The sequence below is a fragment of the Carex rostrata genome, chromosome 3 (assembly GCF_964058835.1).
Source record: "Carex rostrata chromosome 3, lpCarRost1.2, whole genome shotgun sequence".
Taxonomy (NCBI): Eukaryota; Viridiplantae; Streptophyta; class Magnoliopsida; order Poales; family Cyperaceae; genus Carex; species Carex rostrata.
The window spans coordinates 5,083,093-5,099,350 of NC_135920.1; the positions used below are offsets into that span (position 1 = coordinate 5,083,093).

Genomic DNA, 16,258 nt, shown 5'->3' on the forward strand with positions numbered 1-16,258 from the left:
TATTGTTTGTTTGTAGCATAATATATTCTCACTATCATAGTTGACACAGTTTATCAGCATTTAAGCATCAAAATTTGAAATAAAAGTCTTGTACATTATTTAATGACAAAAACTTATATAGAAACATATTATTTTGAAATACTTTAAAATAATAAAATAAGGCATGATAAGACACCTATGCACGAATTGGTATTATATCTTTATTTAACAAATCACCTCCATTAGGTTGGTTTGGATTTAGCAACCCAACTTTCAAAAGAAAAAAAAAATCACTATGAGAACTCGAGAAGTTTATCCAATATTTTATAATTCCATCCTACTAAATTACGCGACTTAAGGATTGCTAAACTTGTTGTAATTAACTTTAAATTAGCGACTTAAAAATTTGCTAAACCTTTTGTATTTAACTTTGAGTGAGGCTATGGTGCTTTGCATAACACACATTGGTCCGTACTTTGGATCGATAATCTACATTTTCATAATCCAAACGGTCGATCTGAATTGTTCAACCTGATCTCTACTCTGTATGAAAATGTACTTTGCAGACTAAATTTCATATTTTATGAAAATGGGCTATCTCGGCCTTTCTGTAAAAAAAAAATGCTACAATATTCCTCTGAGATGCTCCTCAAATTAGTACAAAAAATTTAACTTAAAGTTCTGATATATAAAAAAAAAACAACTAAAAGAGTGGTACTTGAGCTTAAAGGACAAACTGTAACGACCAAAAAAATAAAATAAGCTAAATTTCATTCCTATATGATACTATGAGAGTATAACACTATTACAGAAATTGCAAACCTAAAATTGACAGAATAAGAGCCTACTTGAATGAAGGCACTATAGAATCTCATTTTTATTTCCCATACATAGTATAGTAAGAAAAAAAAATCTTAAAAATTAACCAAAATTTAGGTGTTTAGGAAATCTCTCTTAAGACTTACCAGATTCCGTAATAATGCGTTAACGAATGCAACTGTGTTTCGCTGAGCCCCAATCAGAATGCAACTGTATTTCCCTGTGCCAAACTGCCAGGAGAGAGAGAAAGGTAAAAAGCTATCGGTGAGTTGGTGATGGCATTGGTGCCAACCTAGTGGAAGAGACGAAGAGTACAGAGATAGTACTGGACCTGAACAGACTTCTTAATTTTACTTTTTGAGGATTGGGCTTGAATAGAAGTATCATATCTGTCAACGGGCCCATGAATGGGTCCGGATCTCCTAAAGTAACCCAATCTTTGGGTTTTGGATCGAGACCGTCCGATTCGAATCCGTTGCTCAAGATTGCTTCATGATTCGAATTCATCTCTCAAAATGTGTGCGCTTCACTTCAGATAGATTATCACGAATTCGAATTAGACGGTCCGATGTAAAACCCAAAAATTGAGTTACGTCACTGATCTGAACTCCCCATGAATATGTACCTCTTAAAAAATTAAATTGGTAGGCGGCCATTATCTCATTTTTTGAGTTCGTTATATTGACACAGATTTTAAAGAGATTTTTGTATTATGGTGTTACAGAGACTTGATCCGAATTTATCCGAGGGATTCTGATCGGACGATTAGGGTATAATAATGCAAGATCTGCTACAGAAACAAGGCTTTCGGTTAAATTTTTATTACCAAAAGAAGAATTCAGTTGTTTTCCGCTTTCGGAGAAGGAATTGTGCTTTTATGTTTTTGAAGAAAAGAAAAAAAAAAAAGGCTCCCTTCTGGTTCTTCTGGGTTATTTTTTTCTTTTTAGTTGTGCTAACTTGTCGAATGTTTTCTATAAAAAAAAAAGAAAAAAAGAACCAGTGACAAGGGGCCCGCAAATTAATTCCTGACACATCTTTGCTTCAAGAAGTTTGTTTTTTTTTTTTAAAAAAAACAATAATCGACATCAAGTCCTCTTATTAGGTTGTATACTTAAAGGTGGAAAATATATAATCAACACATCAAAATAAAAATAATGAAAGCTAAAGAAATAGGTATATAAAGACACTACCGTATAGAGGAATCATTGGAAACCTCTCATGCATGCGTTCCATGAACCCTAAGTTGACATTGTGTAATTAGTTTCCAACTAACACCATTAATACACAACTCGTGCGCTGCATAACTGCTTGCAAATAATTCCAGCAGATGTATCTCTTATATGTCTTGTTTGATTGCTACTTAAATTTAAGGAGAATTAAATTGTTTACTTTATATTTTACATTTTTTTTTAGAAAGTCATATTTTACATGAGGAGGATTTCATTCTTTCATTTTTAAAAGTGCTAATAAATCAAAATTTAAATCATAAATACCAAAATAAAACAGTAAGATGTGATCTATGTTATTTTCTCTATGTTCTCATAAAAAATATCACATTTTGATTTTGTTTTTATGTGAATCAATCATTTGAAAAATCAATGTTTAGAAATTATTCACATAGTACGTTTTTACAAGCTCTTGATGACAATCAAAACAAAGTTGAAATATCATAATTTTATGCACGTGCATAGATAAAATAATGTATATCATATCTAACGGTTTTATTTTGACTTTTAAGTTTTAAATTTTGAGTTATTAAAGTTCTTAAAAATGGAAGCATGATGGAGGCATTTGAACTCTTCTCATTTTACATTTTGTTTAGCGGTTTAAGTCATGACTTAAATTAATCCGTATGGAGGAGTAAAATATCGAAAAATGAATCTCTATCTACGACAGTGGGCCCTACAATCAAAAATATATGTGAAGTTAGTATGTCTAAAGAGATAAAGTAACTTATCATAAATTAATTCACTCTTATTTCATCTTACTCATTCTATTTTAATTCTCATTTGACACCTCACGTGTGAAGTAAGAGATCAGTAAGAGATCAGATTGTTCCACAATAAAATTGACATATATTTATTAGGAGTTTGATGTATATATGTAACTAAAGTTTTATAAACAAAAATCTTCAAACCCTACAATGAAAACAAGTAATTAAACGGAAGTAATTTTATGGCAGTAAAGGAGAGAGTTGAAAGTTTTCACTCGTTGATCTATTTACATAGCGTTTTAAACTATACACACAAAAAAAAAACGAATTGTGGAATTAATTTACCTTTGACCTTTTATCATCAACACCTTTGATTATTTTTTTCTTGGTTTTGTTATTGGTTCTGTTGAACTATTAATTTCAGCATCCTGCGTAGCTTTGTTTTAAGTTTGTTTAATTAGTGAATAGTCAGCTGAATTAAATTAACCCATATTGAAATTTATTTATGTCTAAATCGACACTCATGCATATCGACATTTCAACTATATTGTGCTAACATTTTCTTGTACTGAATTATCACTTTTATTAACTCACAAAAAATAAAAAATAAAAAATAAACTCCTTTAGTGTCTAGGAGAACACTTCCATATGATATTCACATAAATTAGACATTACATTGTTAGTAGTCGACATTTGAGGATAACATGTTATTATTTTATTTGTTATAAGCTACCATAATAATTGGCACTATATATGTTTAATAAGAGAGATTTAAGCAATACAATGGACAACTTTTTTCTCAAAAATAATAATAATAATAATAATAAGGGAGATTTAACCTATTGTTAGAAGAAGAAACAGGGACGTATCTAGCCAAGCCAGAGGATGCTTAGTTATTCCCGTAATTTATTTATTTTAGTAATATATATTGAAACTTAATTGAATTTAATAAGAGAGATTTAACCTATTTTTTTAATTTAATTTAATTTTTTAGTGGTTAAAATTTTACTTGGTCATTGTGGAGACTTAGACCACACATTTATGTATTTTACATTATCCTTCCAATCTAAATTTTCTGTTCCGTCCTAGGCAGAGAGGCCTGGAAGAATACGCTGGAAGATCATTAGCAGGCCATTTTTATAGAGTATGATTATGGTAAATCCATATGATTGGTTGCATGTCCCTTTTGGATCAATTCTTTAGTGGTCTCCCAAATTCTAATTAATAATTGTTATTTTTTTTAGTTTCTTTTATCGTTGATGCAATCTCATATGTAAGACATGCGAGGCTTACAGCAGCTGGCACCTCTGTTCTCTTGATCTATATTTACAAAGTCAAGTTCCCTGTAACAAAGTACTTATTTTATTAATTCCTATCTTGTTCCTTTTTCCAGCAAGACAAAATTTTCTTCTCCTCCTCCACCTCCTCTTCCCAATTGATCTGCAAGAAAAAACTAGAGAATATACTATTGGGAAAACCAGAGGAAATAAATGGCAGGAGGTGAGGGCAGTGAGTTTTACAACATTATATCGATACTGTCTGGAGATACGCGTGATTATCTTGTTTTTAACAATGGAGATGAGGTAAGATATTTTTGTTCAAAGAAGAAAAGTAATGACTACTGACCAAATAGCTTAGGTTGTTTGCTTGGTGATAATAACATAGCTCAATTGATTATAATCATTAAGTTGTATTTGGTGAATGCGAAAAACATCTTCTAATGTTGAAGTAGTTTACAGCAAGTATGGTCACAAGCTCTATATGTTTGAGAAAAATTTTAAATTGCATCAAGCATAACTTCTGCTTAACAAATTTCTGCCAAAGAGAACATGTCAGTTATAGTTCCTTCCAGATGACTAATTACTAATTAGAGCATAATAATCAACCAAGCAATTCTAGGAAATTTGTCAGTTTACATAGTTAGAAGGAAAAGAGAAAGCTATGCATAGTTTAGTCCAGATAGGAGATGTTATCTGGATTATTAATTGTAGCGAAAAGAACTTCAGATTATATTTTTTTTTCATTTATAAACAAAACAAATATGTTCCTCCGGTATCATATCTGTATACCCATACTAGGATCTATCCTATTGACATCCCTGAGAAATGTATATGGAATTTCAGGTGAATATAGCGGATCTCAATACATCGATCCTCGGTCTCTACTTCTCTGCATCGTGGTGCCCCCATTGCAAGAGCTTCAATTCTCAACTAACTAAAGTCTACAATGACCTAACCTCAGAAAACAAAGGCTTCAATATTGTGCTCATTCCCCTTGATTGGACCGAAAAAGAATTTAATGAATATTTCTCAAGGATGCCTTGGCCAGCCATCCCGTTTTCAGATTGGGAAACCCGTCAACGGTTAAGTGAATTATTTAAAATCACCGGCATTCCGACACTCATTATTCTCGATGGGAAGAACGGGCGCTTGGTTTCGAATGAGGCAGCTGAACTCGTGGTAGAGTATGGTATTAGAGCATATCCATTTACACTAGAGAGGGTTAAAGAGCTCAAAGATGAGGAGGAAACAGTGAAAATGAATCAGACTCTGAAGAGCTTGCTTGTTTCTCCTGAGCGAGATTATGTGCTGTCAAGCAAGGGAAATAAGGTATTTTAAGATGATTAATTTTTTTTTAGTCACTTACATTAATGACCTTCAACTATTTATAATGAATTAATTCTTAAGCTTTTATTTGTATTTTTGCCTGATAATTTATCTTTGTAATAATCAGGTTCCTGTTGGTGAACTTGAAGGAAATGTTGTGGGCTTGTACTTTAGTCTCAGTTCTAGCAATCAATTCACTTCAACTCTATCACAATTGCATGAAAAGCTCAGGGAGAAAGATGAAAAATTTGAAATAATATTGGTGCCATCAGACGAAGAGAGGTCAACCTTCCATGAAAGCTTTTCAACTACACCATTGCTAACAGTTCCATTGAAGGACAAGAGCATAGAATACCTCATTGAGTACTTTGAAGTCAGCAATTTTCCTAAATTAGTAATGATTGGATCGGATGGGAAGACATTGAACCCTAATGCAACTGAGATTATTGAAAATTACGGAGTAGAGGCGGTGCAGTGGTTCCCATTTTCAAAGGAGAAATTAAAGATTATAGAGGAGGTCGAGAGGACCAAAATGGAATTGCAATCGCTCGAGTCTCTTCTTAGTTACCGCGAGCTCGATTATGTTGTGGGCAAAGATAGGAAAAAGGTATCAAAATTATATACATATATATTGCTCTGTTTTTTATTATATGCTGACAATTATATATACAAATCAAGGTTTTCCTAGTAGCAGTAAGAAGCTAAACTAATATATGTATTTTTTGGTTTTGCATAATTGTAGGTACCGGTGTTGGATCTTGTCGGAAAGACTGTGCTTCTCTACTTCTCTGCAGAGTGGAGCAGACCATGTCGTGAGTTCCAATCAAAGTTAATTAGCTATTATGATGAAATTAAGAACAAGCAATCTCCATTTGAGATAGTCTTTATCTCAAGCGACCGAGACCAAAGCTCCTATGAAAACTTCTTCTCATCCATGCCTTGGCTTGCACTTCTCTTTGAAGATTCAAGAAAGAGTCCGTTAAAAAAGACATTAAAAATTAAGTCTATCCCTTCTCTTGTTGTCATTGGTCCCAATGGAAAAACCGTCTCAAAGGATGGAAAAAAACTGCTACTGACATATGGTGCCGATGCATTCCCATTTACAGATGAAAGAATTGAGGAGTTGAAAATGTCTTCACGGCGAAGTGAGGTAAATTTCAAGGAATTAGCTACAAAGGGAGAAGAAAAGGGAACCATGGATAATCTTGCATTTGATCTGATCGACAAAATTGCCTCAATGATACCCAATAAACTGCAACACGAGTTGCATGAGGAGCATGAATTAGTACTTACCAGATTGGATTCTGGTGAAGGCTATTGTTGTTATGAATGTGAGCTGTCGTGTGAGCGGTGGTCGTATCATTGTAACGAGTGCAACTTTGATTTGCATCCTTTATGTGCACTAGATTCAATAGAGTGAAAATGAAATAGATACCCATGATTTCTACGTATCCAGTATTATGGTTTTCACTATGTAGGAGACTGGACATAGTTCAATTGAAATTTATGACCTTTTTGACCAGAAAATAGTTATACAAATATCCAATAAATAGTTAATAATTGACTGAAAATATTTTGGGAAAGACTGTTACATTCCTTGGGATATGAAGTTTATATGAACAATATCTGTGTCATGTGCTTTTATAGCACGTGATATATTAAGTTTATTCTGGAAGTACAGCACTTGTACAAATTACAAAATACTCTCTAAAAGTGATAATTGTAATACACAGTTAATTTTAATTTTCCTTTTGGGCTTGAAATTAAAGACGGGTCAAAACTGTAACACTAGTCAAAACCAATTTGAAAGCAGTACAAGCTTTGGAATAATAAATTAATTAAAAAGCATGGATGAAAAAGTTCTCTTCTGTGTAAGCTTTCAAAACTGAATCAGTTTAATTTGCTTGGCGTGACCAATTCTGAAGCCTTTTGTTTTGATTTCCATTCTTTATGTAAATATATAGCATATGGGGGTTAAAATGAATATAAAACAGTCGGGACCCCATCCCGCACTTGTGACAACCGAACAGGCCCTTACAAATTCCTGGTTTTGTCTAGAGCTAAGTGCATTGTTTGTTTGTGTTGTTCAACTGAGAAATGAACGAGGGCTGTGCCGCTGGATAGGTACTGACTGAGGTACTTTTTTTGGTACAACACCGGAGTGAGACCCCAGAGATGGAGTTTCTTTATAAATCAAAACAAAACCAAATGATATTTACAGAAATTGACACGAATGCAAGATATTGACCATAAGTTAAAAACTATGTAAACTACATGCTCTTTGGTTCTAACTTTAAACCTTATTTTCTTTTCTATACTAACAACTTTACACATTGCTGGTAGAACACAATCAGCAATTACCGCCAGAAATTGCTATCAATTTCTGACAATCATATGTAATTTTTCTCAAACAGCCCACAAGAACCTGGCTACTCTCTTTTATCCTCTTCGTCCAAATCAGTAACCTTATAAATTATCGAGTCACTTCTGAGAATGACCTTAGTGTCTGGTGACATTGAGTAGCTCCAATTTTCCCTAAAACTAAATGATCCATGTCTAGCAGGCGAGTGCAACTCCTCGTAGTCGAAATCCTCATACCCATCTTCCGAGTACGCAAACCTATTTATAACAAAGTTTGGAAAAAATGAGAGATGCTAATTTCCAGCATTGTAAAAAATTGGCAGCCAGTTAAAATTAAAACTGATATGATGATATATTATAATATGCATATTGCTACTGTTAGCAATAAAAAATTTCCTACTTCATAAAGAATTACATTTTTTTTCATTTATTTATCAGTCCAGAACTGTTGGACTGGGTAAGGTGACTTAACTGATATTAATATGAGTCGGACCCATCACCACAAATTCTCAGGTACAGATTCTCAGTTTTGTGGGTCAGTTTTTTACTACATTGCACTATCGATTTCCCAACATGAGCATAATAATAGCAAGCAATTATTGATAACAAGTGATAATTTTTATTTTCCTTTTACCTTGTGGAGTTCTGTGATGGGGCCCACAGGCTACAAATGACACAGAGAACTGAGAATGAGATGACTTGCCATAGTGCAGGAATTACCCATGTGGTTTGCCACTTCTGATTGTATATATCAGTTGTCCTGAAATATACCTATGGGAGAAAAGTAAAACTGTGTTAATTTACTATATATATCAAAATAGAAAATGGACAGAAATAGAACTAGCTGGCTATTTTTTTAGGTGTTTATAGTACAGTGATGCATTAAAATTGATTGATGCACTAAACACAAGCAGGTACCAATGCACTTGAAGTTATCACCTAATAGAGGAGACAACATAGTGAAAACTTAATGCAAAAGAAGTTTTAAGAAAAGAGTAAAAATGGCTTGCCTCAAAACCAATCCAGCCGAGGGATACAACTGTGGCTGCTACAAGAGCAGTGGTGAACTTCCTATAAATCTCTAATTTGGCTGTCATTCTCCGTGCCTATTAGAAAAAAAACATGTTCAGCATAGTTCTTCAATCTTCATGAAAAGTTAAGTAAACTATATGTGTTATCCATTCAACAAAATTACAATAAACCAAAAGGCATTTTTTTCTACTACAGGCTATAATACAAGATCAAGTTCCTTCTAATTTTGTAAAATGTGGTTTTAATATGACAAAAAGAACTTGTAGAATTACAGGACTGACACCAATGTCCTAATATCTTGGTTGTGCCGCTACTATTGGTTAGAGGTACTAAACATCATGAGTAAAAGAAATGTTTGGAAACAAAATAAGAAATTTGAAATTTCATTGTTTAGGATGGACACTGGTACCATATATGCTGGCCAGAGGGCCCGATTACAGAATTGCTATTGCTATTGGTAAACAGGCCTTTGTTGTATATTTCAAATTATCAGCAAAACAGATTAAGACCTGGAGTTTATTCAAAGTCCGTAAAAGTGAGGTGAAGATCCAAATGATAAAGAGAGCATCCATCATTGACACAGGAAGAACAAATAACAACTTGGCCTTGGTCGATTGGTCGCTGACAGCCCCCACATTTTCCACCACCTCCAAAACCTCCGATGCAACAAAGAACATGCCACCGAGCAGCAATACCTTACTCGTGATACCACCAAGCGTCGGTTTGACAACTCCAAAACCCATAGAAACCAAAAGTATCAGAACTCGTGAAATTGTCTTTCGGACTGTACCAAAAGTAGCCGCCCAAAACGTAGTCCCAGCAGGTCTAATACCGGTCATATTGAACTCTGCAAAGTCAAAGTACCACAAAGTGGTCTCAAGCATGCCGAGAGTTATGACAAGAGTAATGCAATTTTGCAACGGCATCACCTCACGCCAGAACAAGGAGTACTGGTAAAACCAATAGGCCCCCAAAGCCACAAATGCTAGAGAAATAAGTCCGTAAAACACCATCAGAGGCGCCATCCTTCCTGGGAGGTAACCCGACTGGTTTTTCCATATGGTTTTCCCTTCTATCAAGACCCCTTCTAAATCCGGATCACAATAAATAAAGTACAAGTTGTACATGCCGGTCTGAGCAATTCTGATTGTTTCCGATGGGAGATTTGCCTCTGTCTCACCGGGTTTAAATGTGGCAGTGAGGAGTTGAGGCCAGTTGTTGGAGTGGTTAAAGGAGTGGTAGATGATGGTTCCCTTGGTGCAAGCACCGAGCATTGACAAGTCGGGTGTGCAGCAGATAGCTTTTTGGCCACCATAAGTTGAACCACCAAGAGTGTCACGGTCGAGAATTTCGAACATGATGGCATGAACAGAGGAAGATTTGTTGAGTGCTGCGGATTCGTTGGACCTCTTGAAAGTGATCTTCTCAAACCTGATTTTATTTAAAATATGATCAAGGCGGCAAGGTAAGAATTGTGAAATAGATACAACAACATAATCTCTTTTATTTAAATAGCGATTATGTTGCTCCTAATTCAAGAGGTTCTTCTGAGATAGATAGAGAAATCCTGGTCTTAAATGAACAAAATCGAAGGCGGTGATCATAATTTCAGAAAAAAAGAAGAAAAAAAGACGAGCTTTGTAAAATGACCAAAAATGTAACCCTAAAAAAAAAAACAAGCATACAGGAAACACATATCAAGTTTAAATTAACAGCTGTACCGAATGAAAGAACCGGCGGCATTTGGATCAGATGAGTTGAAAAAAAGACGCGAGGCAAAGAGACCTTCACTGCCTCCATGGAGAACAAATGCATTTCCACTGCTGGAGAATTTTTTACCTTTATAATCGTGCACAGATGCTTTCGTACAAAGAGATTGGAGACATAGAAGAACCGCCATGAGCGGTACCACTGATGATAGTTTCGACGCCATTGGAGAAGAGATGGAAGGAGGATTACAAAGAGGGAGACAATGAATCTTTTTTATAAGTTGGATCTAGGAAACAGAAAAGGAAAGGAGACTATTTTTTTTTCTTCATAATTTACAAACTAGGGATTGAGAATTGAACTAGTGGCAAAGCAGAGAAAGATATATAAATAGTGTTGACTGAGTTTTGTTTAATGGAAATTGACTTGTAGACATTGGGAGAAGGATTTGTTTGCGTGCTTAGTGGGTTTCTACTTTCTACTAGTTAGTTTATTATGGGTTTGAATTACGGTTAGTCTAGAGAGAGACACGTGCAGGGACTGAATGGCAAGATTACCCAACAGCAAGAGCGGAAACAATTTTGTTGAGGTGTTGAAGAGAATAAGTACATCTTTTGGTTGATTTTTCATATAACCTTGCGAGATGAGAGAGAAATTGGACAGCAAAACCCATTATATTTTTTGGAATTTAAAAGGTTAATGGAGAGATACACAGGGACTGAATTGCAAGATTACTAAACAGCAAGAGAGGAAACAAATTTGATGAGGTGTTGAAGAGAATTAGTACATCTTTTGGTTGGTTTTTCATATAACCTTGCGAGATGAGAGAGAAATTGGACAGCAAAACCCAATTATATTTTTTGGAATTTAAAAAGTTAATGGAGAGATACACAGTACACAGGGACTGAATTGCAAGATTACCAAACAGCAAGAGCGGAAACAAATTTGATGAGGTGTTGAAGAGAATTAGTACATCGTTTGGTTGGTTTTTCAAATAACCGTGCGAGATAAGAGAGAAATTGGACAGCAAAATCCATTTTTTATTTTTTAATTTCCAAATAATTGGAAACAAGATGGATAATTTTTATCACATAGATGGGATCTAACCAATCAAGATATTTTCCGAGAACTCATCTTCTTGATTTCATCCTGACTTCATTGGAGAAGAAGCAATGTGTTCAATTCAATGATTCGGTTTCATTGATTTATCACAGTGTATGGTTGTTGGTGTAATACTTGTAGAAATTAATAAGACTGAATTACTGATTCAGTATCATTAGCGTGTCTCATATTTGAACTTAACTAATAATTCGGTTCCATCCATTTTTCAAATTATTTAATTTTTTAATTTCTAAAATTAAAAAAAATGGCAAAACCACACCCCTTTTGCAACCTCTGACCTCTTTCTCACGACTTATTAGAGAGACTATTTTTTGTCGAGTTCTTGTAGTGGGCTTTAACGAGGTGCCAACTGCCAAGCAAGCTTGACTAGTATTCTAAGAAAAGTTTATAAGCCGGTCAAAATTTTGAATGTTAATTAGATATTCTGATGTATTATTACATTAATTTCATGCATGCCCGTTGATTAGTCCATATATATATGTCAATGAAAGCACGACTCCTTCACAGGATTGGTTTTTTTTATTTATTTATTATTATTTTATATATTGCCAGAGATCTTCCTCTTGCATCGTTAGAAAGTGTTAATTAATTCCGCGGATAATGGTTATAAATTTGTAATCTGAAGTAGTTTTAATTTTTAAATATTTTTAATACATATGACTTAAATCTTCGAAAACAGCAGTACTTGGCCTAATTACTGTCAAGTTGTTTCACCAAATTAATATCGTATTATTGTGTGAAAATTAATGGTTTCTTTTTGGGTGCAAAATTGGTGTTCAAACCACGCTCCTCGATAAATCCAAGATAAGTAGATAACCCGGTGATGCTAAAAATAACGGTCTTTGTGCCCGGCCGTCTGATGAAAAGAAAAGAAGAGAGAAGGTGAAACAGTCCTGAATAAATATGGTGTGGCATGGCCGTAGGGGTGTTCATCGGTTCGGTTCAGTTAAAACCGAACTGAATTAGGCAAACCAAAGTTATAATTCGATTTCAAAAATAGAATCGAATCGAACCGAACTGATAGGCCTAAATTATATACACATTCGATCTGATTTTTATCACGAAATAACATCAAATATCTTGTATTTTACATATAAAAAGAATATAATACACTTAGAATCAAGTTACTGCGTTTGCTCAATTTTAATTTGCAAAAAATGAAGAAAAACAAAAAAAAGAGCTCAGTACGGACATACTGTAGCACTGTAGCAACCAGTGCAGACGCCAGCCAGTCAAAAATTGAGTCTAAACTTAAAACGACCATAACTTTTGACTCGTAACTCTGTTTTGGGCGTTTAACCATTTTTTGGAAAGCTAGCAAGAAGATCTACAATATGAGAAACTAAAAAAAGAAATTTGGGATCTTGTGTGGACGTACTCAGTACTTAGACGAATTTTCAGCATCTCAGCACTTCATAGAAAAAAAGTTCGAGCCTAGTGCGGCCTGGAGCATCCGCACTGGACCCGCAGACAGCCAAAAAACGCATTTTCGATAGTTTTTCAATTTCTGACACATCCTGGAACGCGTTCTAACAGCCAAATTTATACATGACAGTCTGAAAAACAATCCAAAGATAGCACCCACTAAACCCATCCTCTAGCCTCTAAATTGGGCATGGTCTTCTACTATAAAAGAGGGGGTTCTTTCCCATTCGAAAAAATACACACTTAGTGAAAAATTCTAAAGCCAATAAAGCTTTTCAAGGAGGGAGAAGAAGAAGATCTGAGCAAGAAGTCGGCAAGATTGAGAGTTTTGTTCCAAGAAATGGTGTAATCATTTCTTTATTTTATTTCTTCTTATTTTTGTTAATTTTTGTAATGGATCTCTCCAAGAGAGAGTAGATCTCTCTCTAGGGGTTTAGATCAATGCATGAACTTGTTTAATTTTATCTTATTTGATTATTTGTTTTTGTTATGATTGTTTTATGGGATTTGATTGTTAATTTCTGTGATTTATCATTTGTGTTAATTACATAATTAATGCTTGAATTGTAGTTATCCCATTTTAGATTCGAAAGAACCAAAATTGACTAGGATCAATAGAATAATACCAAATTATGAACACAAATACCCTAGGTTTGGATTAGGATGTAACAAATTTGTAATCTAAGCCGAAATTATAGAAATTAAGGCTAGAGACTTGGTGAAGGACCTAACCATGAAGTCAAACCCTAATTAGGACATCTCAAATTGAATTGGATATTGGTATGATGGACTTAATTGTGAAGTACCAATATTTAAGGAGATGAGAGACTAACAAAAGCTTATGGTCTAGGTAGCTAGGGTGAAGGTCCTAACCGTAAAGTCCAAATTACTTAGACACGTTATTAATTCACGAAAGTGGCCCTTAATGACATATTAGATTAGAAACCTCATCAAATCATACATGAACTTAAACAAATACCGAATAGATGAAATTATCAAGGGATTGTAGACCGAATGCCCCTAGATCTTCTCAACTTGAAAGCAAACCAATCTTTATTTTCTTTGTTTTATTTTCATTCTTTGTTTAAAAACTCTTTTCTTCGGGTATTGAACACAAAATTAGGATTGATAGAACAAACCCCTTAATTTACTTTATTTGCACTTTATTTTCTTTCATTTTCTGAAATTTATTATTAAAGTTTAGGCTAAATATCTAAACACTCCCTGTAGTTCGACATCCTAAGTACTACATTGATAGGTTGTGCGCTTGCAACAAACCTTTCTTTGAGTATTAAAGGTAATAAATTTAAAGGCATAAAGAGTATAAATCAAGCACAATTCCATAACTCCAAAATACTCAACACGAACCGAACCAAAGTTTTATTTTGGTTTGTTATGTTCAAACCGAAATATATTAATTTTTTATTTAAAGCAATTGATTTATAATAAACCAAAGTATATTAAGAAATAAATCATGGTATTAAGAAATAAAATGAGATATTAAGAAATAAACCAAAGTATTTAAAGCAAATGATTAAGAAATAAATCAGGGTATTAAGAAATAAACCGAAGCAGTCCGAATCAAATTCATAATATATAAAAGTTCGGTCGGTTTGGTTATTTCAGTTTTGAAATTTTTCAAACCGAACCGAAGTTATAATTCAGTTTTGAAAAGCAAATCGAACCGAACCATTAAACTGAAAAAACTGAACTGTTTGGTCCAAACTAATTCGGTTCGGTTCAAAACCGAATAAACCGGACCCAATAAACAACCCTAGGCATGGTGAGGAGAAAAAAAAACTCAATCCTCTTTTAAAACATATATAATAATAACCAGTTCCTCTCCATTTCTAAATTACACTTCCATATATTCAGCTTCACATTTTAAAGGTTTCATTGGAGTAGAATTAGGGTGTTCATGAGTTCATCAAGTCTCTTTGTGAACTCAACTCTAAAATATATCATATTGACTTCAAATGATAAATCTGAACTGTTGAAATCTATCTAACTTACTACTGATGGGTCTACATATAAAAATATAAAATTTTAGAATTAATTTAGTATAAAATCAAGCGGTCAAAATTAGAAGGTTTATTAATTAATTTTAATGCATTCATTTTTTTAACGTTTTTTTACCACTTGACTCTATACAAAATTAATTTGAAAATTTAAAATTTTCATATGTATCACTTGTAAGAATAAAAAAAAAATTTTAATCCATAGCAGAAGCTGCTAGATGGCAAAATAGATGGGTTTCAACAGTTTGATTCGTCATTTGAAGTCAATACAATAAGGTTTAAGAATTGAGTTCATAAAGAGACTTGGTGAACTTAGAAACACCCTAGTTCTACTCGTTTCATTGAACCTAAAGGTGTGCTTGAGAAGGGATACATTAACGGAAAGGAAAAAGGAGTGAAAGAAAATAGTGAGATGACCGGTCCTAATCGAAGTTGTTTACTTGCTTCAGAAGTGAAAATTAGAGGGAAGGGGAACAGAAGAGAGAGTATGAACTATCTTTAGAAACGTTTTTTATTTTATTCACCTTCAATTTGAAATGTGACAAAATAATCTCGCTTCCTTTTATTTTCTTTTCCTTTTTTATTACATAACTGATTTGTGAAGTACACCTTAAATCTTCATAACTAAAGAACAATTTTTTATTTTACAGAAAGTAAACTTGATTTTGCTCATATTCCAACGATAAAACTAAGAAGTACGGTTATAACGGCTCTATTCAAAATGCGAATTTGAATTAATTAAACAAATACTACATATAATATTACCACTCTACGAGTTATCACTAAATTATGTGTTACAATTGCAAAGGAGGACATTCATTGACATATATACTCTAGATCTAAATTAGGATCAACATAATTTTTATTAAATTATCACTTTAATTTTAAATGCAATATGATATATAACTTAATCACCAGCTTTCAGTGTATAAGAAGTAGTGAACTCCAAAATTATAGGATTTAATGTGATGATTTTTTTTATAATTATGCATTGATTTGTTACTAATATAACAGTGTGTATCATTTTGTGCTTCAGGTGTGTTATGTTGTTTTGTTTTAATCAGTTTAGACTTCTTTGTAAGATACAAGATGATGTTTTATCGGCGATAAACTGAAAAAAAAAATAACATCAAAAGCTAATTAAAAAACAAATTAATTAATCTAGTGATAAAGACAATGCTCTCCGTGTGAGAGATCGATTGCAGGTTCAAATTAAAAAAAAAAAAAAACAATCTTTGTAAATATTTAATAATTGA

At 33.5% G+C, this 16,258-nt stretch overlaps 2 protein-coding genes across 2 annotated transcripts; one reads left to right on the forward strand and one right to left on the reverse strand.

Moving 5' to 3' along the window:
* The first annotated feature begins 4,161 nt into the window (after positions 1 to 4,161).
* Positions 4,162 to 6,894, forward strand: LOC144552016 (putative nucleoredoxin 1-2). Its single transcript, XM_078300126.1, has 4 exons — positions 4,162 to 4,314; positions 4,855 to 5,340; positions 5,465 to 5,944; positions 6,080 to 6,894. Exons 1-4 carry the CDS (start codon positions 4,222 to 4,224, stop codon positions 6,755 to 6,757), a joined length of 1,737 nt encoding a protein of 578 aa, XP_078156252.1. The 5' UTR covers positions 4,162 to 4,221; the 3' UTR covers positions 6,758 to 6,894.
* A 667-nt stretch (positions 6,895 to 7,561) lies between these two features.
* On the reverse strand, positions 7,562 to 11,224 carry LOC144551063 (uncharacterized). The gene is made up of 5 exons (XM_078298863.1): positions 10,452 to 11,224; positions 9,240 to 10,161; positions 8,709 to 8,804; positions 8,333 to 8,469; positions 7,562 to 7,956 (listed from the first exon to the last, which is right to left on the reverse strand). Exons 1-5 carry the CDS (start codon positions 10,661 to 10,663, stop codon positions 7,767 to 7,769), a joined length of 1,557 nt encoding a protein of 518 aa, XP_078154989.1. The 5' UTR covers positions 10,664 to 11,224; the 3' UTR covers positions 7,562 to 7,766.
* Positions 11,225 to 16,258: the final 5,034 nt, after the last annotated feature.

Excerpts from the sequence above, each read along its gene's own strand:
- LOC144552016 (XM_078300126.1), top strand. The coding sequence starts at position 4,222 with ATGGCAGGAGGTGAGGGCAGTGAGTTTTACAACATTATATCGATACTG. Across the intron at positions 4,315-4,854 it reads TTTTTAACAATGGAGATGAG|GTGAATATAGCGGATCTCAA; the intron begins GTAAGATATTTT and ends ATGGAATTTCAG. Across the intron at positions 5,945-6,079 it reads TGGGCAAAGATAGGAAAAAG|GTACCGGTGTTGGATCTTGT; the intron begins GTATCAAAATTA and ends GCATAATTGTAG.
- LOC144551063 (XM_078298863.1), bottom strand. The coding sequence starts at position 10,663 with ATGGCGTCGAAACTATCATCAGTGGTACCGCTCATGGCGGTTCTTCTA. Across the intron at positions 8,805-9,239 it reads GGACTTTGAATAAACTCCAG|GCACGGAGAATGACAGCCAA; the intron begins GTCTTAATCTGT and ends TTTTTCTAATAG. Across the intron at positions 7,957-8,332 it reads CCATCACAGAACTCCACAAG|GTTTGCGTACTCGGAAGATG; the intron begins GTAAAAGGAAAA and ends TGTTATAAATAG.